At 37.7% G+C, this 27,331-nt stretch overlaps 1 protein-coding gene across 1 annotated transcript in view; it reads left to right on the top strand.

The window, feature by feature from the left end:
- Positions 1-5,307, top strand: part of LOC149070026 (putative polypeptide N-acetylgalactosaminyltransferase 10) — an 85,973-nt gene extending 80,666 nt beyond the window's left edge. Inside the window, exon 11 of the mRNA XM_089250048.1 lies at positions 2,430-5,307. Within this exon, the coding sequence (XP_089106174.1) occupies positions 2,430-2,582 (153 nt within the window). The 3' untranslated portion in view covers positions 2,583-5,307. The remainder of the gene's footprint in view (positions 1-2,429) is intronic.
- The last annotated feature ends 22,024 nt before the right edge of the window (positions 5,308-27,331 follow it).

The following is a 27,331-nucleotide window of genomic DNA, read 5'->3' as shown; positions in this document are numbered from 1 at the left end:
TATCCCACCACACTACTTGAGTATGTCATTTTTGTGTAACGGCAGAGTTCAGATCGAAATGGCGTATCGGAAAAGTGCTAATTTTCTCGTCAATGAGAATTCCCAAATCGGTCACCCTAAACTGCATCTGGAATAGTGACACCATTTAACTCGTGAGAGAACCGTTGTCTGTTCGAACCAAAATGAGCGACCATGCACCTGTCAACGCTAAACTTTTTGTTACATTCATTTGCCCATGCTGCAATCCTGTTTAAGTTGGTCTGGAGAAACTCCCTATCGCTTTGATTCCCGATTACCCCTATTAGCGTCACGTAATCTGCGAATTTGCGAAGAATCCCATCGATACCCTGATCGAGTTCATCGATAGAAAGTGAAAAGGTATAGGGCCAAGGGCACTTCCTTGGGGAACTCCATTAGTGACGCCTGTCCAATCAGAGAATTCCCCATTCATCAGAAATTACACTTAGAATAAGATTAATTTTGGTGCTTGTGAAAATATAATAAATATTATTTTGATTTGTAAATTTTATTTTGAAATTAAATGCATTGTAATTATGCTCACATTTCTTAATCATGAAAATTGCTTTCAAAAAATTTTCTTTCGAATGTTTGTTTTAATAAAAGACCATTTTTGGAAAAATAAAGAGAAATTTGAAAAAAAAAATTTAATGAATTAATTGATAGACGAATGTAAAAACACCCATTGCTTTTATGAAAATTTCTTTTGTCGATTTTTAAAATGCATTAATACTTCCTGGGGTCTCAAAATGACCCCACGACGCCAGCTACGCACAGAATTTTCACAACTCCAGTTATGGGATAAAGATACTTCCTTATGCACCCTGTATACAGACAGGGTGAACGTGGCATTTTCTACTAAACGAGTGATGGGCGAGCCCAAATGGTACATGAAGCACCCTACCAACCTTGTCCTATCTCGAACCGTTTTGAAGCTATAGTTAGTGATCGAATAAGGAAAAAAAATGCGTCAAGTCTGAAAAAACCCAAATTTGTGCAGTTCCTGGAAGATCTATACGCAAAATAAGAAATAAGCACATGTTGAAAGAGAACAGAAAATGTTCTATAGGGTAACACTAATTCCACCGAAAAATATCTGGGTATAATGGGGAGCTAACGATTAGCACAGTTCAAAATCGAATTTTCTCTAAAATGTTTAATCCACACCAATTCCACAAAAACCGTTCTAGCTACAGCCGGCCAAATTTACCGTAAACTCGTGGATTCCACCAGCTTCCAGAAAGAGTTTACAATAAATCATATCGGTATTCCGGTGCTCAGAAGTTACTTAGCATTTTATTTGCAACACTTCACTGAAACCAGCGTTTGTCGAAGTAGATATTCCACGGAAATCCAGAATTGGCTGTGCTAGATTTTGACAATTTCACTTTGGAGAAAAAGTCTTTTAAGGTGTGACACTTACTTTTATCTACAGGATATTCGTATTTAATGGCGCGCTACATGCCCTGAGAGATCGGTGAAGTGATAAATCGAATTGTCGCCAAAACCTACTATAATTACTTCGACGAAAGCAGATTTCAGTTCAGCATTTGGTCATTTCTGTCACACCGCTGCGTTTTCTGCACACGAGGACAAATTAGACCGGGACTTACAATATAGTGCCGATTCCGAACGGCAGGCTTATTTTTATACTCAGCGAGAGAGATTGGTGTGCTAACCCCTCAATGTGGGACTCTCTGCGGTAGCAATATTTTCTGTGGTCGTGTCGCCGTTTCTGTTGTACAGTGTCAGGAAAGTTTTCTAACAAGGTCAAACCGAGTATCGAACTCGCGACCCATCTAAACATCCACTGGTTCTTTAGTCGAGTGTCTTATCGACCTGGGCTACAGCGCCACGCAGATTTCAGTGATGTATTGCAAATAAAAGGCTCCAACAAACTTGAACGTGATTGCTGATGTGGTTTGCTGTAAGCTTTTTTGAAAGCTGGTGGAATGGACAAGTTTTTAGTAAATTTGACCAATTATAGCTAGACGGGTGTTTGCGGAATCGGCGATGAAAACTTTTGGTGACAATTCCATTTTGAACTTCGCCAAACTTTCAGCACTTGTAGCTGGCCATTATATCCAGATATTTCGTTGAAATTAGTGAGACTTTTTGTAGAATTTTTTCTGCTCTTTCCAAATATATGCTTATTTTGCACGTACATCTTTCAGAAATTTCAAAAATTTGGGTTTTTTAGACTTGCCACTTTGTTTTCCATAATCGATTGTCCACCATAACTCGAAACCGGTTCGAGATATGGCAGGATTGGTAGGGTGTTTCATGTTCTACTTGAACTCGTTTATCACCCACATTCGTTTGGCCGAACAGGTCACGTTTACTTTGCATAATGATAAACTCTTTTATGACAATACAACTCACAACTGCATGTTTTTTCCCCTCCGCTTTAGGGAAACCAGCATTTAGTTCATCCGATTACGGGTAACTGCCTGGACTGCGACAGAGAGAAACGCTTCATCTTCATGAGCCCCTGCAACCCACAGAGAAAGACTCAGATATGGCGTTTCGAGACTCTAAACATAACGGCGCTTATGAACTGGTGATGAACATTCATTTCATGATGTGGTTATTGTTCATGAATTTATTCGCGTGGAATAGTCCTACCTGCGCGTGACTGGCGGGGGGACGTGATGTAAAATGACTCGAAGCGGTAAACTTACGGACAAAATGCATGGATGCCTGACATTTTGAGGGTTTTTTTCGGACTAAGTTTGGAATAAAAAATGATCTCATATATATATGTATTTGTGTGGACAGAGAAGATTTTCAATTACCGGTAATCTTAAGATCCACACGCACACATTTGGTTCGATCGACGAATCGGTAAAAGCCTTGGACTCAGAAACAGCAGGGTACTGATGAGGTGTTTAGTCATATGATTGGATCTTTCATGGGTTTAAGGTCCTGAGAATTTTTATCTTTAGAGTGCCGATTATCATTGGTTTGCTTGAACACAGTATAATAATGTCTATATCATGTGGAAAGTGCTGGTGATGATTCTAAACTCGCGAAAGTTTTCCGACTTAATCATCAGGAGCATAGAGGTCATACTGCCCGAGGTGCATCTCAATGACTTTAAAATTCACTTGATAGCCTACGTTCTTTTTGTTTTCTGTGACAAATGACCAAATTCTCCAATGCTATATTCGTCTTCAAGGGTTCCCCATTTTTCTTACCTGCGTGGACCTAACGTTTCTGTGTTCGATAAGGCAATTTGCGATATGCAGCAATGGAGTATTTAGGGATTCGGCGGGTTATGGAGGCATAGGCCATAACTGAAGCCTAATACAGACAGATTTTGAGTGGGATTCTGTTTGGGAAATCCCATGGATCCACAACTCGAATGCCACTTTGATGCAGAATAGCACGCCCTATTAATTTATGTCGCCAAGAATGACGATGCTTTGGTTATTTTGCCAAGATTAATAATGTTCTAGTTTATCTGGCCAAGAATAATAATACATTGGTTTCTTCACCACGAAAGATGGTCTTTAGTTATTTGGCTGCAAATGGTGATTTATTTCATTGAGGAATAACCAAATTTTATATATTTATAATATTTATGAATATATATTTAATTAGATCATTATATATTTAAATATATTTTCTTTTGGATATGAATGTCGATTCCTTGGTTGTTTGGTTAAAAACGTGATTTTTTTGGTTGTTTGGCTAAGAATGATGATGATGATCCATTGGTTAATTAGCCGAGAATGGCTTTTTGGCAAAGAATGATAATTCTTTGGTTATTTATACAAGGATGATAATACTTTGGTTAATAGACCAAGAAGGCTATGCTTATTTTTCCACAGTTGATGATGTTTTGGTTATTTTGTAGAAGTTATGATTCTCCGGTTATTTTGCAAGAATTAGGATATTCCGGTTGTTTTGAAAAGAATGATGGTGATGCATCCGAAATTAGTCAAGAATGATGATGCTTTGGTTATTTGGCAAAGAATGATAATCATTTGAGTTATTCAGACAAAAATGAAAATTCTTTGGTTATATTCCCACAAAAATCAGAATTGTTTAGTTATTTAGACAAAAATGATATTTTTGGTTTTTTTTTTTTGACGAAGAATGAGAAACTTCAGTTAATTTGGCCAAGAATGATGATGTTCGAGTAATTGGTCACGAATGATGATACTTTGCTTAATTAATCATTCATACTTTAGTTAGTTTGAAACGAGTTACGTTGGTTATCAGGTAAAGAATGATGATAATTCGGCTGTTGGCCGAAATGTGATCAAAGATTATGACGCTACGGCTATCGGCCAAAATCGGGCCAAGAATCGTGATGCTTTGTTTATTTGTTCACGAAATTATGCATTGGTTATTTTGCCATTATTGATAACGTTCTATTTTATTTGGCCAACAACGGCCCGGAAATAACCTTAGTTATTTGGCCAATAATGATGTCAGAGAGTGGCTGCATAAGTTTGCAATTTCCACCTACTAAACCCCAACACATTTGTAAGTATATCGTATCGAAACCATCGAACAAATCCAATAACAAGTTCAACCAGAAAAGAATCCCTGCTCTTAATACTCACAATATAATCGCTACGGAATTTCATTTCCCCGCCACAAATGCCGAATTCGCGACAATATTTTGTTTTAAATATTTAATAATACAAAATAGCATTCAACTCTTCGTATCGACTTTATTTCAAATAATTTTGAATAACGACGGATATAATCACATACGGAATTATCCAGATCAATATTCAAATGTGCAGGTGTTTTAGGGGGGTAAAATGAGGTAATTGATTAATAATAGTGAGGGGGAAGAATATAATTATATATTTTTAATAATTCAATAAACGGATATTTTGTAAATGAGTGTGTGTTTCTAAATGCGACGACGACGACGAAGAAGAAAATTTTCTCTCCCAAATGTGATGTGCCTTAATTTATTTCAATTTATAATTTTTAATAATAAGGGAATACGATGGAAAAAAAAAAGCAACAGAAATCGTTTTTTTTAAATATATTTCTGTGGAAATTCTTCACGAAACGGGAAAGAATTTTTCCTTTTTTTTTGGTTAATTGTTTTAGTTTTTTTTTTCCAAGAATTTTATGATTTTTAATGGAATTTTAGTTATTTTTTTTTGTGAAATTGGATGGAAAAGATTTTTTTTTTATTAAATATATAGAGTGATTGTTTTTTTTATTCCCTGGTACATGTAGATGCTAGATGGACGATGAATGCGGTTGTTTTCCTTTTTGTACAAAAAAAAACATGAATAAAGTGTCTGTTATGTATGAGTCTGTGCGTATTGATTCATTCATTCATGGAGAATTCGTGATTTTATGGACGGCTGACTCTAATACCCGGGGCTGCCTTGGTCCCCCCTCCGTATACTGGAAGCATTTAAGAAGTGACAAACCCATTGTGTAAAGGCATATAAATATCTAAAGCGAATATTGTGTTTGGGGACCACGGACATTTGAATAAATGTTCCAAAAGGCATCGTTGAGGCTTACAAATCATTCTTACCCGACGTGGGCTGTTCAAATATTACGTCATCACCAATGGGAGGAGAGGGTTTCCGATTTTCTGACTTTTGATGACAAGGGGAGTTTGGATAATGCTTACGTCATCAACCACCCTTTATGAAAATATGAAATATTTTTTTAATGGAATCTTAGTCGTGCGCCAAAAACGAGAAAAACCTTTCGATAGTTTGTGGGCACTTAACAACCCTCTCCCCCCACTGCTAAGTGCCATACAGAGCCACTTTAGTTATCACTAAATATTTCGCGGATCCAACTGCTCTGGAGATGTGTCCGGGTCGCTTAAGTGCTCTGGAACTGTGCCAGCATCACTCAAGTGATCCGTAATTATATGCCGCGGATCGCTTAAATAATCTGTGAATGTGCCGCGGGTAATTTGAGTGATGTAGAACCGCACTGGGGGCCACTTAAGTGCTCTAAAACGACGTCACATGTCACTCAAGGGATGTCTAAATGTGTCACGGATCGCTTAAGTGTTCTGTAACTGTGTCTCTGGTCATTTAAGCGATCTGGAAATGTTCCACGGGCTGCGTAAATGTTATGGAATTGTACCACGGGACACTTAAGCGATCTGTAAATGTGCCGCTTAGTTCATTTTCACAAAATTATGTTTGAGGAGGGCCGGTCGCATCAGGTCGCATAACCCCCAGGGCCATATTTGGTCAGCGGGCCAAGGGCGTTTATGCGATTTATCATTATATGGCTTAGAGGGTGGTTCGCAATGAATTTATTAAAATAAATTTTTTGAGCTCAAAGCCTTCAAATAGCATTGAAATTAACAGAAATTGATTATAATAACATAAATAAAGGTATTTTCTTCGGAAATTTCAATTTAAAAAGCCCCCCATGTACGCGTGTGATCCCACCACTATGCGTTAGAATTCAGAGGGGCAGAGCTGATGAAATTTTGCTGACAAGGGGGGAGGGGGGTCAGAGTTTTGCTGACTTTCGCTGACAAGGAGGGGTGGGGGTCAAAAATGGCTAAAAATTGCTTACGTAATACTTGAACGGCCCCACGGCAGTTTTTGGGGCAATTTCATGTATTTGCTCAGCTCTGAAAACCTTTTAAAGCAGCATATCATTCAGGTCGCACCTAGTTTCGTACATATGCAGAATTTGGCGAAAATCGGTCTAAAATTATAGATTTTTTTATGGAGAACATACACAACACACATAGACCAGAGACGGAAAATCAATCTTCGGGTTACTGCCGAACCTGAAGATGGCCAGCTTTTGAAATGGCCGACCCCTAATCATCGAGCCTAATATTTAAGGTAATCGCCACGTTGGCGTGTTTTTTTGTGATAAGTATGACTATTTTTAATTAGTCGTATATATATATATATATATATATCTAACCATAATAATTATAATTAGGTCTGGCAACCCGAAAGATCAAAAGAATCTGAATATAGATATCTTAGTGATCGAATTAATAGGGATTTATAAATACAGGGCGTTCTGTTAATGAAACGGCAAACTAAGAGGGTTGTTAGTAGACATCAAGAGGAACAAAACTTTCGATGGGGGAATGGTGTCGCAAACCACGTTGAAAGGGTGGAAATCGCGAAAAACGCACGCAGGCTTCGATGTCATGCTGGAACGACAAAAAGTACAATAATAACTACAAAAATATTTGTTTGATTAATTGTTACAAGAGTTGTTGGAAGTGGCGTCAGAGAAGTCTACAACGACGTAAAAACGATTCCCGGACATGCCCAAATATACCAAAAAAAGGTAGTATCCATAGACTGAAGATATACTATAGTATTACCTATATTATTATTACTCTAATATCTGTATATATAAAATTGATTTTCTGTCAGTCTGTGTGTGTATGTTCTCTATACAAATCTACAATTTTAGATCGATCGTCGCCAAATTTTGCATATATTCCAAATGGGACCCGACTTGAACGATAGGCTACTTTAAAATTTCGCCAGACCAGGGCCAATGTCCCAAATGGGCAAAAAACTGTCTGGCAACAATGGTTTTTGGGCCTCAACAATCACTTTGTGAACGTTTACTTTGGTTACCGTGGCTCCCTAGCGATGAGTTTCAGACGTGTTTATGTCTTTACAATGGTTTGTCACTTCTTTAATGCTGCCAGTTATGTATAATAGTTTATGCCTTTATAATGGTTTGCCACATTTTCAATACTCTCAGTAATGAGGCTTTTTGAATAGACGCTATAATCATCACCATCATCGCTTTGAGTGTCAGGAAAAGGGTGATCCTCATAGAAATCAGTATTAAAATAAATACGGAAATTTAGTGGGGGAGGGGGTTTCCTGCCACATCAATAATTTTAAAAATTAAATTGAATTCTCGATTTTTGAAATATTGAATTTGCTTGGAGATACGAAGCCCAGAAAATTAAGTATGAAGTAATTAGCTGGACCTACTTTTTAGTTGGATATTCATGCAATAACATTGATTTCAACTTTTTATTTATATTTTCTCAAGCATGAAAATTAATGTCTCCGTATTGTCTTTTGATATTCAACTGCATAAATTCATATGATTTAGAATGTTTTTAAAATTAGTTATGGGCCCCGTAAAGTGCATCGAAAAAATTCCACAGCTTTAATTAAGCATTTTTGGAAGCTCAAACAGGCAGAGATGGATAACTTGAAGTTCAGGGGGAGGGACTCGAAATACCTAGCACCCATTAAAAAAAAAGGGGGAGGGGACTATTCATTTCTATGTTTCTTTAAATTTAGATTTGTTTATTTCATGAGTCGCCATATTGGTTATCTTTAGACACGGTTTGCACGTCCCTCAAAGAAAGAGGGAGATATCACGTGGTTCATAAAGCCTCATTGAAGAAAACCCGGGCAACGCCGGGTATTACAGCTAGTATACTATATTATTATTACTCTGTGGTAGTATCCGATTCGGACGCTCGGAATCTTCGCGTTCAATGCATTTTCATCATTAACAATCCCTGAACGTAATGATTTTTGCCAGAGTAGCAGATCTGGTTCTGCCATTCACACGTCACTGTTCATAACCATGTATTTTGCATTATGTTTTTAAATAAAAATCATTTTCCCAATTTTTCACCTCTAAACTTGTCATTTCCTCAAGCTTGGTAGTTGCCCTCTCTTTGTTTCTTACTTTAATTCTGGCTCGGCCTGAAGTTGTGTCCGGAGTAAAAGGTTACGGAATATTTTCCAGGAGTTTGGGGAGAACAGTTTCAGCAGTGATGGTAGCCACTGTTTGGCCATAGGTGCATCTGTGGGGATCTGCATCACGAGAACATGGGTTTGAGTCCCAACGGTGGCAGAATGGTGGTTTTCTAAAGTTGGTTTTCTGCCGTTTTCCAGCTTTAGGCGCAAATGTGAATCGATCTGCCCATTGAAAAGTCCCTCAACAAATCTTAAAACTATGGCCGCAACCAAAAGCAAAAATTACGTCCCCGCCTACACCTGTACGGATATTCAAACTCATCAGATATTCAAACATATATTCACTTCATCCACACTTTGAAATACAGACGGCAGCGCTATTTTCATACGCACTCAGACGGTTAAGTATATCAAGTATCAGAACGTATACAAACTTTTGGCATAACTCAAATCTGAAAGCGGATCAACTAGTAGTTAATTGCGCCCAACGACGGGAGACCGGAGTTGTGGTCTGTTGGAAAGAAGGACCGATGGTTTTACTTCGTATTTTATTTTGTTAAAAAAACGTGTTAAAAGTTCTAGTGCAAAACCTATATGATGTTCAGCAACATTAGAATTCAGCTTGAGAAACAATTAACGAGATTTCAGAAACTACAGTCTTAATTTACGCGCGTGCGCAACAAGCCTTCTTCAAATATTGCGGCATCTGGTAATTTTTATCGAATTAAAAAAAAAAAACAATTGCGCAAATTAGTTTCTTCAAATATTTCTAAAGAAGAAACAAAATATAATAACAGTTTTTTTAAACATGCTTCTCATAAAATTAAGGTTGATTCTAGAACATACCAAAAGACAATTATTCAGCATACGATGCGCATGGGTTTTCATTTGAATCTGGTGAGAGAATTTTAATTAAAAAGGTAAATTGATAAATTTTTGTTTATATTTAACTGAATAGGATAAGAAACACTGACTGAAAAAGAAGAGATGAAATAACGGGAGAATTATAAGGTCATATTTTTGAATTTTGAGGTCATATTTTCACGTTTATTATGTCAAAAATTTTAGTCCTACTGATGACAAATTTGTGAAATCACCACCCACTTCTCTTCCGCTATTTTCTCTTAAGGCGAGTATAAAGTCCGAATTAAAGTTCACTTTTTGCTACAAGGAATTCAGAAATGTGGAAACACAAAATAGCAGAAGAAAAACGAAGTTCGTAAAATATAGAGTTAATAGAAAAGAGGCGTTCGTAAAATAGAGCGCATTTTAACATTAGCTCTATGGCACAGAGAAACGGTTCGTAAAAAAGAGCGATTTCTTAAATTGGAGGTTCGTAAAATGGAGCGTCGACTGTATTAATCACCCACTGGGTCTTTTCAGACCTTTAAAAATAAAATAACACGAATATAGGATCCCAAAAAATATAAATTTCTAGCATAACATACTCACACAAATCTAACCACCTCCGTGTTAGAGAATCTAGAATATCTCTAGAAATGTTTCTTTATTTTCAAGCCCACTGTTAGGTTTCGTTCTTATTCATAAACCGGATGAAAAAACGCCTCAGTGTTCCTTACATTAATAAAACACAACGTGCTGTTTCCTAAAATAAACTCGAAACAAGATGGAAAAAGTAATAAATGCAAGTTTTTCTTTGTTTTCTCCGGAAAACCAAATTTTTTTTTCCCCTTGTTTCATTTTATGGAGATTTCTGTGATGATTTTTTCAAAAACGTAAACGAATTGTTTTTGTTGTTGTTGTTGTTGTTGTTGCATGCTTCGTGCTCACAATCAATATGAGTTTTTGATTGAATTTTTATCTCGTGATGATGGGAAAATTCTGTTGTTGTGTGTGTTGGTTTTTTTTTTTTTTTTTACAAATTTACATAAATTTATTTTGATTAATAATTCTTAGTCACGAGTTGAGAATATTATTCAAATTTTTCTCTCTCATGGCTGAAATATTGGATCGATACTTTATATTCGTAAAATATGGAATAGAAAAACGTTCGTTTCTTGTTGAGATATAGATAATGGTGGAGTTTAGGATTTTTGATCGAATTTTTCTACTCATCCTGAGATTACTCAAACAGGTTGCTCACAAACACAATTGAGGGGGCGGCTTATTTTCCAAGTTGAACATTGAAGTAAAAACACTGTAAGAGTGAAATTTTCTACTTGCGTAAAGCAAGTGAAAAAGTTTGCGGAGATTTTTAACAGCTGGCTGAAGCGAAAATGAGAAAATTCAATTGCCTTTGTGGGGAATAGAACCCACGTCCTAATAGTTGCAACGTAAGCGGCATAGACCACTAGACTATATAAAGGCAACGAATCTCAGTCTTTCCTTAGAGCTTTCGTTTTTACAATTGCGAATTTATTTGAATCTGACCCTCTTTGCAGATCCTTTTTTTTCTTTCAAACCGAGCACAACTCAGGTCTATCACCATCTATGAGCGATATACTACCTAGTGAGAAGGTTGTGCCGCATGTGTAATCAGGGCTGGACTTGGGCAGGTGCGAAGGGTGCAGTCGCACCGGGCCGTTAGTTTTAGGGGCCGCAAAACGAATTAAAAATACTTTGCTTACAATGAGAAAAATACGTTGATTGCATTGTTACATTTTGACTTCTTATAAATCTTATAAGCAATATCTTAAGATTCTGTCTTAAGATTCTGTCCAAGACAAGGGACCCTCGAGATCTAGGATTTTGACATACCTCCCTCCCGAACCCACGGCCTGCATCTCATAAGTTCGCGCCTTAAGCAAGTACTATTTTTTAATGGGAGGGGGCGGCTCTTGTAGTTTTCTTTGAGGCAGAAGCGTGGGGAGGGATTTGCTTGTAATGCAAAAAGCATCAAAATTCTGCGTCCTGTAAATTTTTGGGCACGTGCCCCATTTGCTCAGGGGCGCCGGACAAGAAAGATCTCTGAATTCTCACTCTAACGACGTACTTATTTAAATCTACGAGGGAGGGGTTCCAGTGCGGCAAAATGCGTGCTTGTCACAGCTGAAAGCGTATTTAGTTGTAACTCTGGGCAGAGAATCCGTCATCTAGCCTTGACAGCCCTTTCATTGTGATGTACTGTGCATAGATGTTGTAGAGATGGCGCCCGAATTTTGCAGCAGAATGGGTCCGATGCCCATGCTATTCTCTGGCATAGGGGGAGGTTTGGCATATAACCTGGAGGCGGAGTCTTATTTCAGCCTCAAGGATCTTAAAAAATGATTTCGGAGGGCCGCAAAGCAGCTGTTTTCGCACCGGGCCGCAAAATGGTTAAGCCTGCCCCTGAGTGTAACTGTACCTAACAGTCTGAGTACGTATGTAGTGTTGTGTTTGATTTTTCAGTGCCGCCGTCTATATTTCAGAAGTGAAGTGAGCGATGTGTTATGATTGTATTATGTGTGTATTAAAGGGGGAAGATCGGCTCGCATTCGCGCCTTGAAGTTGGGAACTACAGAAAACCAACTTCAGCCGACCACCGATGTGACGACGGTGAGGTTCGAACCCTGGACCTCGCAATGCGAGTCCGTCACCATGACCTCGCTACCACCACAGCGGCGCTTCATTGCAGCTGCTTTGACTTAATGCACGGATGTGAGAGAGAGCTAGGCGCTGTGGTGGTGCACATCAGTTGCCGAGATCGGAAGAAAATATTCTTTTCAAAAACGGGTGACTTTTTCAGAAAGTGTTTAGGGATTACAACACGATACTGACGTAACATAAATAGCATTTCCATCTTTACTTCAGAATATGGAAGACACACAAACGATAAACAAACGCAGCTCGACAACATAAACACATTAGGTTACATTCACTCAGAACACACATTTCGACATATGCCGGTTCGTTAAAAATCCCGTAGCGGAAGGTGTACGAGGTGCATGTCCGGTTAAGTAGTAGTGGGCACAATTTAGGGCTTTCCACTGCGGCAATTATAAAGTAGACCAGGAAAGTTTCGAGAGGCCCCTACGTTGGGATTCGAATTTTTAAGGGATTTTTTTTCTACCGTGTTGAAAAGTGATCACTGGTTACGACGACAATCACAATTTCTGAGATGCGTTTTTGCATGGAGTCAATGCCAATTGGTAAACCCTAAATGATCTTTACACAGCAAGTGTACGATCGACCTCATTGGGTCAGCGTGTAAGGAAAGAATCCCTCACAAAGAAAAACGTAGTTTTTTTGGTTTTCTGTGAAGGCAATGTCTTTCGTCCGTTTACGTACAAGAAATAAGAAAGAACGATGCCCCGGAATAAAAGAGATTATCTGAGTTGGATAAAATGGAGGGGAAAAAAAGGAGTACAATCTCAGGAAGTTTATAGTCAGTACCTCGTACTCCTAATCTCCTAAGAACGAGGAACGGAATGGCTAGTGGACCGGAATTTCTCCATTACGTGCCAAGCTCTAGATTCCTATCCCTCCGAAAAAAGAGATCAACCGAAGAAACTATACCGTATATACCTCCATTATTTTATACCATTTATTTTAACAACGATAGAAATCAAAAATAACATTGATATAAGTCGATTCCCGTTTTAATGAATACCGTTATAGCGGAAGAATCTCGTTGTAACGAAAACTTTCCTAATCCCCCTTCCAGATAAGTTCACATAAAAACAATATAAAAACCCGGAATTTCGTTATAACGATTGATTTTTCCGTTTTCTTGGAGTTCGTTATAACGGGGTTCGACTGTAGCAAGCATAAGCGAAATTAATAATTTTTGTGCAATTATTACAATTTATTTTTCTAGCGAACGTTCGATAAAATGATTAAAGCATTTCCAATTAAGTTATTACAAATGCCGTAGACGTGGATTTCTTTTTTATGAATTAATTGAAAGTCACGTAATGTTTAATTTAATAAAGTTTATGGAAATTTTCTTCCGAATTTAAATTTTCGATGTAGCGCGGAACGGAATTTCAATCATCACTGGGTAAATATTGTAAAGTATTGTTATTATATTACCGTCGAATTCTTGTACTCCCTCGGGCGAATTCGATTGGATTAATTCAATTTGTATGTTCCGTGTTTGAGGACTTGGAATTTTGGTTAATGCTATGCAATAGGAGTTGGGAAAAAAATTGTGATTTCGAAACGTTAAAAGTCGGAATTTGCATTTATAGTCGATTTAAAAAATAAAATGTAATTACTGTATGAACTTTGTAATGATGAAATTTCACTGAATGTTTTTACGATTAACAAAATGATGGTTTCAATTTGAACCTGAGGAGAGGATGGTCCTTATATATTTTGTATTCACTGTTTCAGCCTGGGTTACAAACACCTTTGAAACTTAGCCTCATGAATAGCATTAATCCATAGGCGGAGATAGACTTGGAAGTCTTGGGGGGGGGGGCAAGATGATGATGATGACAATTCATATATGCATATATACATTAGATCAGTCGATTCCACCTTTGACGCTGGGGGGGGGGGGTCAATGCCCCCAGGTCCCCTTCGTATCTCCACCCATGCATTAATCACAATTCATTTTAGCTTGTTTAAACATTTAGTAGGCCTACTCATTATCGTCGTTCAATCTGTAATTCCACATTGGAAATGTTATGCCATGCACTGTATTTTAATGCTTTGTGAGAGGTTTTTGCACACGATAAAGCATGTTTCAGTGCAGGAATATCGATAATTTTAGCAATAATTGGCAACTTTGCATATGTTTTTGGCATCATATTTGATTTATCGCATTTCTGATCCCTATTTTTCGAAAAGAAATATTTTCGGTCTATTTTCTTCCTGAAAACTTTCGCGGCACGGATGGAACCCTTTTGTCAGGCAGCGTTTTCGGAGGTTATATACCTATCCACGATGTAAAGGCCACCGCACCACTACTCTGACGTGGGATCACGTCAGGTCAGAGTAGTTTGTAGCTGTTTTAAAAGCGTTAGTGAGGGATCGAATTCTCTTTCAGAAGATTGCAGGTTGGCCATGACGTTTACACAGTTCCGAGTAAAAATGTTTAGAAACTCCCATCATTATCTTTGCTATTTACTGCATTTTTGGTGAGCCCGAATCGGTCTCGATGGCGATATGTGAGGGCACACAAGCCCATTCAATACGGGTTTTTTTTTCGACCTTCCGGAGAACCTCTGCATAGCGAATCATATTCACTAAGTCACTCATTATTTCCCGACCTTTCATGACGGAAGGTATTGTGACGATATCTTGAGGTAAGTGTGAGTGCAGCGAGGACCTTTTGGGGGGGGGGGGTTGTTGCGTGCCTCGTAATTATTCCTCTGTGGTATTTCTAATGAATCGGTGCATGCCGAAATGTGTGTTCTGAATATATACGTGGCAATTTAACGTGTTTATATTGCCAGAGTTGCGCTTGTTTCGTGTTCCTGCTGGTGCTACTGAACCATACTTCTCCCTCGTCGATATTCCTCTGCGAAACCTCTAACGAATTGCTACGTATTGGAATGTGCGTGCACGTGAAGTTTGTTTCTGTGTAATGGTTATTATGTGTAGTGCTGCCATCGGCAACCTGTTTTTTTCTAACTATGAGTGAAGTGTAATGGTTGAACAATTGTATTGTTGTAGGACTGTTGTGTGCTCTCTGTGGCGAGACTTTTCAATGGCGAGATCGGCTCGCATTTGCGACTCGAAGTTGAGAACCCCAGCCTCTTGCTGGTGCTGCCATCTCCTTCCCTATTTTGAAATGAAGATATTAAAATGCTTACATTTTCATTTTAGCGAGACCGGCTCGCTTTCACGCCTCGAAGTTGTAAAATCCAACTTCATGTGACCACCAATGTGCCGCCAACGAAGTTGAAATCTTATTCCTCACGCTCCTGTCAGACTTTGTTCCTTTTAAACCGAGCACAACTCCTATCTACTGCAATGGGCAACTTACTGCCGGATGGCACGTCGGAAGTGCGCGTGTCAACCCGACAGTGAGGGTGTCCACACGAGCGCACAGCGGCAGATCGCATCAACTGGGAGAATTTATATCCACGTCAACTACGTTACACTGATCATAGATGAGATAGCATATTGTTTACGTGTAATTTAGGCAAAGAGAACCTAGTATACAATGCAATCTGTCTTAAGGCCGCTACACACTACTCTGACGCGACGTGGTATGTCAGAGTAGTGAGCGGCGACCTTTTATCCGCGGTGAAATACAACGTTACCACCGTGAAATTTATAAACATTTACATTCTCGCGATAGCGCATTAAAGCCATTATAAAGATATGCGCGAGACATTACAGAACATCGCATTCACAGGAATAAACATAATTCCCCCGTGCGAACATTCTCAGTTATAAATCGCATGACTAATGCCCGCGTTGGTGAAATCTACCTGAGATTTTGCATATCATCTAGAGTTAATTAAGGAATTAAATTAATCTCGTCCTCCTCCTCCCTCTTGAGCCTTCTGTACATTATTCTATAAAACGTAGTATTTTCCGTGTGGGGGAGAATTCGCATTATATTTCATTTTAATACGCTTCATAATGGCGATGCACATACATACTTACTAATCTGTATGAAATGTGTCCAGAAATAAATATCTTAAAGTATTTAAGAATTTATTTCTGGAAATATTTAACAATAATAAAAATTATAAGCTTCTGAAATAATTGTAGTGATAGAGGGAAATAATTTGTGATAATTTCCCTTATTATTTTTCTGGCGTCACTCTCTCTACTCGATTGTTTTGGTATAGTCACATGCATTGCCTCTCCAAATTGAATATAGATAAAAATTTTGGCAAATCTGTACAGCAAGCAATAGTGTACAGGTGGTAAGTGTGGAGAGGTAAGGAGTGGGTCGCCAGGAGAGGTGTGTTTTGTAACATATCAATATAACCAAGAATATTTTTTTTCCTTTTTGAAACATCCACATCCATACTGGAGCAACGATGAGCTGCATCATGACCATGCCACACCAGGGTCCATTCATGGTTTGTCAGGGTCAAGTCACCCTTGCAGGCTGCATTGAGGCATCGTCGACGAGGCCAAGTGTCACCCAGACACACACCGGCATGCACAGCGGTGGACAGAATGGGATATTACGGACACTTGTACATTACGAAACAATGAACTGGTAAATTTAGTTGAAAATCCCTCGGTGGCAAGTTTTACAAAGGGGGGGGGGGGTGATAGAGGGAAATAATTTGTGATAATTTCCCTGCTGAATTTAACCGTAACTGCAAGTTGTAATGCGGGAACACTACGCTGTTTTGGCGCACAAGAGGGTGTCGGTTGGCGCACAAGAAGGTGTTTGGCGAGATAGAATGAGACCTTCAGGAAGAAGCAGTAACACAGACAGAGTGACAAGAAACACCAGCGAGCGCGGACCCCTCTGCCTGGCGGCGGTAAGTTAATTACTGACTCTTCCCTCTTCACTACTTGCCACCTCGCGTAATTAAAAGAACATGTAATTTTTAATCTGTTGAACAGTGGGATGGATACCGGAATAAAACGAAGGAAAATGAATCTGGAGTTATATGTAATTATTTTATTCATGTCTAATTTTAATTGATACAACCGGCCTTCGTATCAGTAGAATATGTTCAACTTTACATATTGCGCCTGTATGAGTTATTTTATCCCTTTCAGACCCGAGTATAAATTTTTTGGCTTTTTTTTTTTTGTATTTTTGATGCTCAAAAAATTTATTAAAAACGTAAACGTCAGCAAATACTTATTTTATTTATTTATTATCTGACAAAAAATAAATAAAATCCCTGAAAGTTTAGCTTTAAGTGCTGCCCTCTGATAAAAGCCCTCAAATTTCATATTGACCATATTTCTAACTTAAAACTTACACAATCTTTCAAGTTAGGGCTTTAATTCCCTGAGACCCAGGGAAACAATTATACTCTGAGAATAAGCAACCCCACACATTTGTGGTACCAGGGCCTTAAAGAGTTTTTATTCAGAAAAAAAAAACTAACTACATTCTTTTTTACTAATTTTTATATACAGTGTGATTATATTTAAATTTCCCGTGTGTACTCTGTGTGTGTGTGTGGTTTTCTCAAAAACTACTAATCCGAATACAGCCAAATTTTCATGATATCTTAATGACCCCATGGGAGAGAAGTTTATGCAATGGAAAAAAACGTCAGTTTTTTACTACCAGGTAAAAAGTTGCTCTTGTTTTTCTGAGAAGGCAGGTGTCGGTGAACAAGGGTTGGCATTTTTAATGCAATCAGGCATAGCCACCCTTCAGAAATTCTTTTCGAACCATGCATGGGGTTCCACCTGATGGCTACCCACTGTATCGGTTCTATTTCACCCTCATAAAATTTAATCTTATATATTAATTTTTCCTTTTAAATATGTATATATATATTTGTTATTATATGTTTTCAATTTTCTTTTATATAAATATAATATATTTTTATAATATAATATATAATATGCGTAAAGAAAAAATGTCAAATTTTTTATACAATATTTTTAAAAAATTATAACTATAATCTCTTATCAATGTTTCACCAATCAGAATATCGAATACTAAATTTAATTCAATTTAATGAAACACATACATTAAAACTTTGTATGTTTCTCATTTATAATATATGCGAGAGAGACCCATGAGTTCGTAAGTAGTATAAAGATTCGTGAAAATTGAAGAAATCTGAATTTTTGAATGCGGTTTCTGCGTAAAGCTGTCTCAACGAAGGAAGATTTGAAATGGTACGGGGAAAAAAATATATTCCATCAAATTTTTGTTGATTGATGACATTGAACGAAAGAGAATCCCTGGAAATGAGCAAATCAGAGTCGTATACAATGTTACCAATTTTATTTACGATGGACGATTAACAGCTCTCGTTACGATCTGCTGCTGAGTTAGGCCGTCTAGTGGGCAGTCCCGTTCAGCCCAAAGGAGCACGGTTTTCTTATGAACGAAAACGCCTGTCCTCTATAGTTTAATTGTAGAGCACGCGCTCGGAAAATACAAGGTTGTTGGTTCGATTCCCCACAGAGAAAAATGCGACTTTTCTTCCCAACTATCTTCGCTTGGTATGCAGTCATCTGTACTTCGTATTAACAGTTCGGACTACTAACGTTTCGGACACAGAAGGAGTTGAAGAAAAGTTAAGGAAAAATCATTTCTGTGTTTTTTAGAAACCATAAATTATAACAATATAATCAATTACGTCGCTAAATTTTGTTATCTGTCGGCTATTGCAGATAATGATTAATCCTGGTTTTCTTGTTAACGCTGCTAAGTTGTGAATACATTTATACTCATCCTCCCTACTCGCATTTATTGTTTTGTATATCTTTTTCACTAAAGAATGCTTGAACCTATCAGCACTGTTACCAGTGCAATAATTATCGGAAGAATAAAACAAAACCCCTTAGGTCTCAGGTGAACCTACGCCTTCACCCACCTTATTAGAATCTAATTATCATTGCAAAGCGCATTACTGCACAGGAATTGGCAGAGTCATGATGAAGGGGGGTTTGATGGATTATAACTATCCATTGGAACCCCGTTTCACCAATTATGGTTTTCGGTAAATTCTGTCATCGTTTCCACAAATTTCCATCATGAAACCTGACATCGAATCGCATTTACATGAATTAAATCAATTGAATTTCTATTTGCAGAGAGAGTACTGTGTTCATATAATTTGACTAACTATATTTTTTAGTACGTGATTGGCTGTCAAACCACGAACTTGAACGTATTCGATTGTCATTTAATGTCAGTTTTTTTGTTTTAGTTTCATTTCCCATCCCGCATCAACCTAACGTTTCACCCGTCGGTGCTGTCATTCAAGTCGTTCATTAGTCGCGTCCAACATAATTATCGCGCCGGAGAGCTAATTTCATTCCGATCAGCGTTTAAGATGTCCCTTATTATTTCTCATCAGCAATCTATATAAGTGCGTTTGTGAGTGTAGACCGTCACTTATAAAAGTGTTTGGTACACGTATTCGGGGTATTTCCCAGGCAGTTTCTGAAAGAATGAAAATTATAAAATTGAAATTAAATCTGAAAAAACAGGTATATATTATGGTGTAACTTAACTGATGTTCAAAAGTATAAGGGGTCGATAGGACTCGCCAAAACAAACAACTCTGTGGTGTTTGGTCAGAACATGATATCTCCAAAAAATGACTTTTTGATCTAAAAGCAACTCTTGCTAATTATAACTAATTAGAAGTGAGATAAATGCACAAATACGTGCGTACGACAAAACAATATGCTGATGTATGATATTTTCATTTGCATTTGTGTGTATGCTTTATTTGTGATTTGTAAATGGCAATGAGAGAAAATGCTTGTATCTCAAAACTGTGATTTTGAAGTTATGTTCTAACCAAACACCACAGAACTTTCACCTTGCAATGAGGGATCAGAAAGCAAGCGACTAGCCTCGAGAGAGCGATTTTCCTGAAATAGATTAAACGTCGCTTTTCGCAGAACCCGCCTTTCAGCTGCTATTCGTTATTCAGCAGGTTCTGCCTGATTCAATAGGAACTGTACCACCAAACTCTTGAACGATTATCTGGTTAAAGCGCGACAGAGTGCCAGCACATTTTCTTAGCAATGTGCGGAACTACCTGGACATTGCCCGTCCGATCAGCTGGACTGGCCGCTGTAGGCCCGTCGCTTAGCTTCCCAGATCTCCCGATCTGTCCTGCCTATAGGTTTCGTTCCTTTTTTTTTATCCTTCTAAAAAGCGTCGTTTACGACACACCCATCGAGTCACCAGGGGACCTTGTCGACCGAAGTAGCGTCGCAGCTGCAGAAGTTCGTGAAATGCCAGGAACCTCCCAACGTGTACGCGCGATTCGCCTCGTCGCCGACGTGACACCTGCATTGCAGTTGGTGATCACGCATTTCAGCATTTGTTGTAATGTTTTCTATAATAAAGATTCTTCGCCTTTACTGTGTCTACATTTTTACCACAGAGGTGCCCGCTCGTGGCTGACCGCTTGCTTTCCGTCTCCACATTGTAAGGTGAAAGTCGTTTGTTTCGGCAAGTTCTATTACCTCTTACAGTTTTTCTGATTATCAGTTTAGTTACACCCTGTGCGTGCGTGCGTGCGTGTGTGTGATATTGAGTTGTGATAGTAACATCCACGCAAAATAAAGGGTAATTAATAAAGAAGGTATACAGCTTCCAAATGCTGCAAAAGGTAGATGTGCCCATAAAGTACGTGTCCCACTACGTAGGAAAATGACGCGGTCGATAACACTTGTGTCACCTGATGTGTTCGTGAAAAACATGTACAGCCCTCCCTTTTTTACACTAGAAAACAATCGAGGGGGATCTTTTCTGGATATGTTAACGTTGCATCGAGTTGATGCAACGATGTCTTGGATTTTGGGTTTAATGGCGCAAGGGCCAATAAGGCCAAAATGCGCCTTTTTTTTGGCGCAAACAAAAGGGAGTCTTTTGTTGCCGGGTCTTCGTGTGAAAACTTAAGCTATGTAAATGTTACGTTAAATGTGATAAATTGGTGATTATACATAATAACCGCTTCTTATGCATGCTTACATAGACGTATGCAGAATTTTCTCGAGGGGTGGTTATCAATTTGTGTTTCTTTTGAGAGGGAGGTTCACTCTTTTCCTCATCTCGGCTGAACCCTTTCCGGTAGAAGTGATAAATTCAGGGAAATGTATCAAACCAAAATGTTCGGTGATTATTCATAATAACCGGTTATTTTATACAGGGATTGCCACACATTTTTACCGCAACGTATAATTTGAATTTAAAATTTATATATTTAATGTACTGATATTTATATTGTGTAATATTTTTTGATATCCAAAATATAATTCCATTACAATCTAGACCATAGTTTCCCAACCTTTTTTGTCCTACATCGCCCCCTTCAGAAATTTTTTACTCAAATCGCCCCTCAACGCAATCTAACATAGGTATGTTAAGGTATGTAACCCATGTTATACCCATAGATTCTACCGCCCCAAGGGGGGCGTTAACTCCCCCGTTGGGAATCACTGATCTATAGACCTTCAGTTTACGAAAGCCTGGTTTATCATTTTTATGTGATACACTAAATGATGGATGTCTTCATGGGGAGAACGACGCGAGTGATTCGATACTTGCGAGCACGGGGCAAGGGGAGCCACCACTGCAAATCTCTGCTAACTTTTCCGACACAACTCTGCCTCTTTTGAGGTAACGGAAGTAAGGTGCTTTGCATCAGTCCGGGGTTGTGAGCGGTTCTATATATCTGGATATGTTAAGTCTATGGTAGATGCATAGATACAGAGCGACAGTGTGGAAACTTTATTCCATAATTTAATTGTAAATCGTGTTACACAACAATTTTGTATTATGTTTTGCTCGATTCAACAATACAAAATGCATCCTCCCTACTTCAGACGAAAAGATTTGGGGGGGGGGGGGGGAATGGGAAACATGTTATCAGGAACTACTTAACCAAACATGCGCTTCATTCATATTCCTCTGCGGAACTTCTAACAATTTGGCACACGTTGGAATGCGTGTGTACGTGTTGTGAATCCAACGCTAAGTGTGTCGTTTGTTTCTGTGTAATTATTTGTAAGTGCTGCCATCTATTTTTCGAACTACGTGTGAAGTGTAGTGATTGGAGATTTGCACCGTTGTAGGCATGTACAAATATTAAATCATCAAACTTCATTCATAGTTCGAAAAACAGGTGGTAGATGGAAGCACTATATTATGCATTACACAGAAACAAAACTTTCTGTGGCTCGGCATAGCCGACATAAATGAAGGTCTTAAGAAACCGAGATATTTTAGGATTGCCGAAATAAAGCGCGTCAATTTAGACAAGATATCTCGTCGTTGCTGTTGTAACGGTTAAATATATAACCTTAAATATATGTCCCTTGGAGCCACATAGTTGTCATTTTTGTGTGTTAAAAAAAAACATGCAGTGCCATAACTAGCCATTCCTGTGCAAGAATTTGCATTTAGGCACCTTCTTGCCCATTCTTGAGCCCAGAACGACTCATTTAGGCCCATTTTCGGCCCCCCCTTCTAAATGAGCCATGTGCGGGTGCACAGTTACACCTGCCTAAATACGGCGCCGAGTGCATGTATCTCATTTCCTGATGTGTTCTGTTATTCCCATACCGTTGATAAACCGAGAGAAATAACATAAATATAAAAATACATTACAATTAAAATAATGTTTCATGAATTTACAAATACTCCAGAGAACCAAGCTCATTAATGTGTAACATCGTTATTTAATGGAGAAAGAAATGTTTCTCGACAAAAAACGTTTTCTTTGATTTTTCTTCTCAAGAAACATTTGTAAAAAATAGTACAATTTTTTTTAATAGGTATATAATGTGTTTTTTTTTCTTTCTCTGAAAATACAAACAAATAATTCAACTCGATTGGTCTCTTACGGATTTCAACATTTCAAATAAGATTATCTTCAGTTTGAATCTTGTGTTCAAGGGGAAATAAAAGGAGAAATTACGAGATGGGCGCCAGCATCATAAATTCCCGACCCGAAAATGGAGGTGATTTCTTTTGTAAAAGCGATAAAAGGTTCGAGAAAAGTCGAAAACGATGAAGGAATTGTTATGTTTATTCCTAAGACATTCAAAAGAATAGAAATGGAGGAGGAAAGTATTCTCAGGATGGAAATCTTTTACGTACTAAAGAATAAAATGTTTCCATTTTATTTCCACATCATTTTATTTTTTTGCGAGTTTCTTATTAGAAGTTTTCTAAATAAAAGTTTTTATTTTCCAAAAGAAAAAAAATGTTTACGAAGACTTTTATTGCCATTTTTTATTTGGAATATTTAGATGACGACACAAAATTTAACCACTTCACTGCAATCGTTTAGCAAGAAATTTGGATTATCTCTATTAGAGGAATGGGCGATAAATCTGGTAACCTTGTCGCAACGTAACCATGCGATAGAAATGGAAAGAAGTGGGGGAGGGAGAAAACAAAATATGAAAGGAAAAATATAATAGATAAGAGGGTAGATATAAAAATATATATATATGAGAGAGTTGTTTTTTTTTTCGCGCACGCGCGTTCTCTTTTCACCCTCAACTTACGCGTTCTCTTTCACTTTTACATATACATAAAAACCTGTCTTAAACGGAACCTGCATTAAACGAAAACCTATCTTCAACGGAAAAAAAAAATCATGGTGCCGTGATTTCAATACCAAAGTACACATTAAAAGAGTTGGATTAAACGTAACCTGTCTAACGCGGAACGAAAAGGAAAATTGAACCCTTCAAAACGGAAAATTTCTCACTAACACTGAATGTTTGGCGACCAATAAACCATACAAAGTGTTCCATCGAAATATTTTACACAAATCATTTTTGTAAATGTTCATCATCCGACCATAGATTAGCAAAAAACCGTCCCGGTACTCAATGCCGTCGTAAGGCATGGGGCACAGCTGGGGGCCTGAAGAGGAAAATGGGACTCTCAAAAATGAGATCTTGTTCAGATTTTCGAGAATTTGCTAGGTAGGGCCTCAGAAAAATCATTTCGCCCGGGGGCCCAGAGATGCACTTAAGACGGCGCTGCCTGTACTTGATGCTATGGTTTTGATAAACCATATGTAGCAAAGCAGTTGCTTGCTGCGAAACTGTGAATTTTTTTTTCGGAAGAGCAGGCTTTTCCACGGGGGAAATCTGTGTAAGGGTTGAATTTCCAAATGATGCGAATGACTTACAAAGGTTTATGCATTGCCGTCTACATTCTGTGATCACAAGGCTGAGCAGTGCCGGAATTAACTGGAGAGAAGCAAGAAGGGGGGAGGCAAATGCCTGGCGGAACATAAACACCGCTATAAAATTATCGAATTTTATAGTGCTAGGGGTGACAAAATCATCTTGCTCTTTCCCTCACAAAATTCCTATTTACAGCTCTGATGTTGTTGAGGATTACATAAACATAGACCACAATATACAAACAAAACCTGACACGACGGATATTGACACCCTAATCAGAATTTTTGAGGAAGTTATAAAAAGAACGTAAATGCCGTTATATTTTGTTTTGTCTGTTAAAAAAGTGTGGTTCGGAATTTTACACAGATGCTGGCAAAACCTATATATACAGTACTCAGTAATTATGAACTAATTATTTATTTTATATACTTTTTAATTATTCACTTTATCTTCAATTTATTTTTATTACATTTCAATCACACACAGGATCGTTACATAATATTTTTTACACATTATATCAATTCAACCTTTATTAAACGGAAACCTGTGTTCAACGGAAAAAATCTCGGTCCCTTGCGATTCTGTTGAAAACAGGTCTTACTATGTAGTAGAAAGGTATATTATATAGGTGTGAGAAAAAAGTCATTAACAGGAGTATATACTTTATATAAAAAGAGAGAAACTTCTCTCCGCGGATAACACGTTTACTATAAAGCTTCGCGATGGTAAAGAGAGAGGAAAAAAAAACACAGAGAACTTGTATGAATGTAATTGCACTACAGTTTGGACGTAATATTACGCCCGCGACCGTAAAAAGATTGATAGTAACAAAAACGAATGAAATACAGGGTGATTATACTTTAGGTTTCCTGCGTGTGACTCTGAGTAGTTTTTCTAACTCAGCCAACTTCTTAACCGAATACAGCCAAATTTTTAGGATATCTTAATGATGCCATGGGAGAGAGATTTGTAAAATAAAATACATTTTCGACCCCTAGGTAAAAAAAGTGGCGTTTTCTAATACAATTTCCCATGAACCATACGTCCGCTACGCAGGACAAAGTATACTCAGGGAACCTTAATCTCCCTGTAATGTGAATATCGACTTAGCGCCCTGATGAACTGGAATAAATAATTAAACATTAGTATATATAGTAACATACTTTTTATAATAAATAACTTATTTTTTAAAAAATTCTGAATTCCGTGCGATGCACAGGGTGTCCCATAAATTTGTAAATAGTTGAAAAATTTATTTAATTGAAGAAATGTTTGAAGAAAAATCATTCTCATGGATAGTTTTCTCTTTTTAGTACAGAAAAAATAAATTTTGTAATTTTTGTCGATAGAGGACACTGCACGAGAACAAATTCCTGGAAATATTCAAATTATTCAAAATATTCAAATGTGAGAGTCACGCAGAGTGTACGATCGACAGCTCATTTCTGAATTTTCTTGTTATTGACGTTTACACAAGGTTTTCATCGTGATGTTGACCAATATAAAACCTCACCTCAGCCATCGAATACCGGCAGGAGCTTTATGAATCTTTCGGACACAGAAGTGATTGAAGGAAATTTCTGCGATTCTATGGTTTGCTTTTATGCATCATGCTTCATCGACAAAAAATTTCGAAAATTTTTTTCTGCACCAGAAAATTCCCCCTTCATGAGAATAACTTTTTCTTTGCAAATCGCATTCAAATATGCCAATTGCTTCAATAATTCACTGGATCTGCAATCCCCCTGTTTGCTCCATGATTGTTTTTTTTTTCCACATTCCACATTGTTAATTTTTTTCCTCTTTCACCTACTGACAAAGTTTTAAGTTCTTGAACAAATTTGGAAAACTTTCCGTTTCCAAAATATACAGGGTGATAACTATCGACCACCCAATAACTACACACGCGATTCCTTGTGAAACACTAATATCGAAAAGTGTTTTCAGTTTTTTGATCAGACCCATAAAATTAATGATTTATAACGCTTTAAAAATTGATGACGTCACTTAAAAATCCTGCCAAATGCACCAATCGTACACCCAACGTATAACTTGGCGTTTTTGGAAGTGCTAAAAATATATTAACCTCCACATAGAGAAATCCAGAAAACGAAAGAGGTATGAAAACAACCCACACTTTTTTCGGGCAACAGAGAAAAACTTTTTTACAAGTCAAAATCGGAATATCTTCTTTGTATCTGACAACACCATCTTTACAGAGATTATGGATAAGCGTTAGTCATTTTGTTTTATTCTCCAGAAAGTACTGAATCTATTTTATTTTATTTTTTTGGCTATAATTTATAATTTGATGGCATTCAGCATACAAGAATATTGTAGGCTGAACTAGCTTTAAAAACTTTTGAGAGGGATGAAAAGTTAATCGTCAAAATTATTTTTTCTAATAATACACTGACTCTAATAACTACCATAAAACTAAACGTTTGTGAGTAAGTTAAAATAGCCAAATTTTATGCTAGAGAAAAAAAAAACATTTTCAGGTTCCTAAACGAAATTTTAATGGTTTTAGGGTTTTTTGGGGTTGCTGATTTCAAAACTGGTGCTGGTTTTGCCGAATCTGCTCTAGGTTTTGAGATAATGCATAATATCTATATTTCAATATACGTAGTCCGCAGTCACTAATTTTTTCGCGGAAATTTTTCTTTCCTATTTTATTCAACACATCATTACCTGACATCAGTGATCTTTGTGTAGTGATATTAAGTCAATTAATGATTTACTTTTCGCACAGTTTCAATGTGATTTGTATGCTGCTTGTGGCATGAGCGGACCCGGACGCATTTCGTTGGACCCGGCTAATGCCCGAATTTCAGTCTGTGGCAGGTGAGTTTGCGAAATGCCACGAGATCCCTGGCCAAAACTCGATAAAAAAGCAAATGATTCGGGATCATCGCCGAGTTGGTGTATTTTTGGCAGTAATCATGCCCTCGTTAGCTATGTCCATAATATCT

Source organism: Pholcus phalangioides, unplaced genomic scaffold (assembly GCF_987345545.1).
Source record: "Pholcus phalangioides strain wild (caught in Gottingen) unplaced genomic scaffold, Ppha-v1.0 ptg000022l_1, whole genome shotgun sequence".
Classification (NCBI taxonomy): Eukaryota; Metazoa; Arthropoda; class Arachnida; order Araneae; family Pholcidae; genus Pholcus; species Pholcus phalangioides.
Note: the sequence above shows the minus strand (reverse complement) of the source record. Positions and strands in the feature narration are given on the sequence as shown.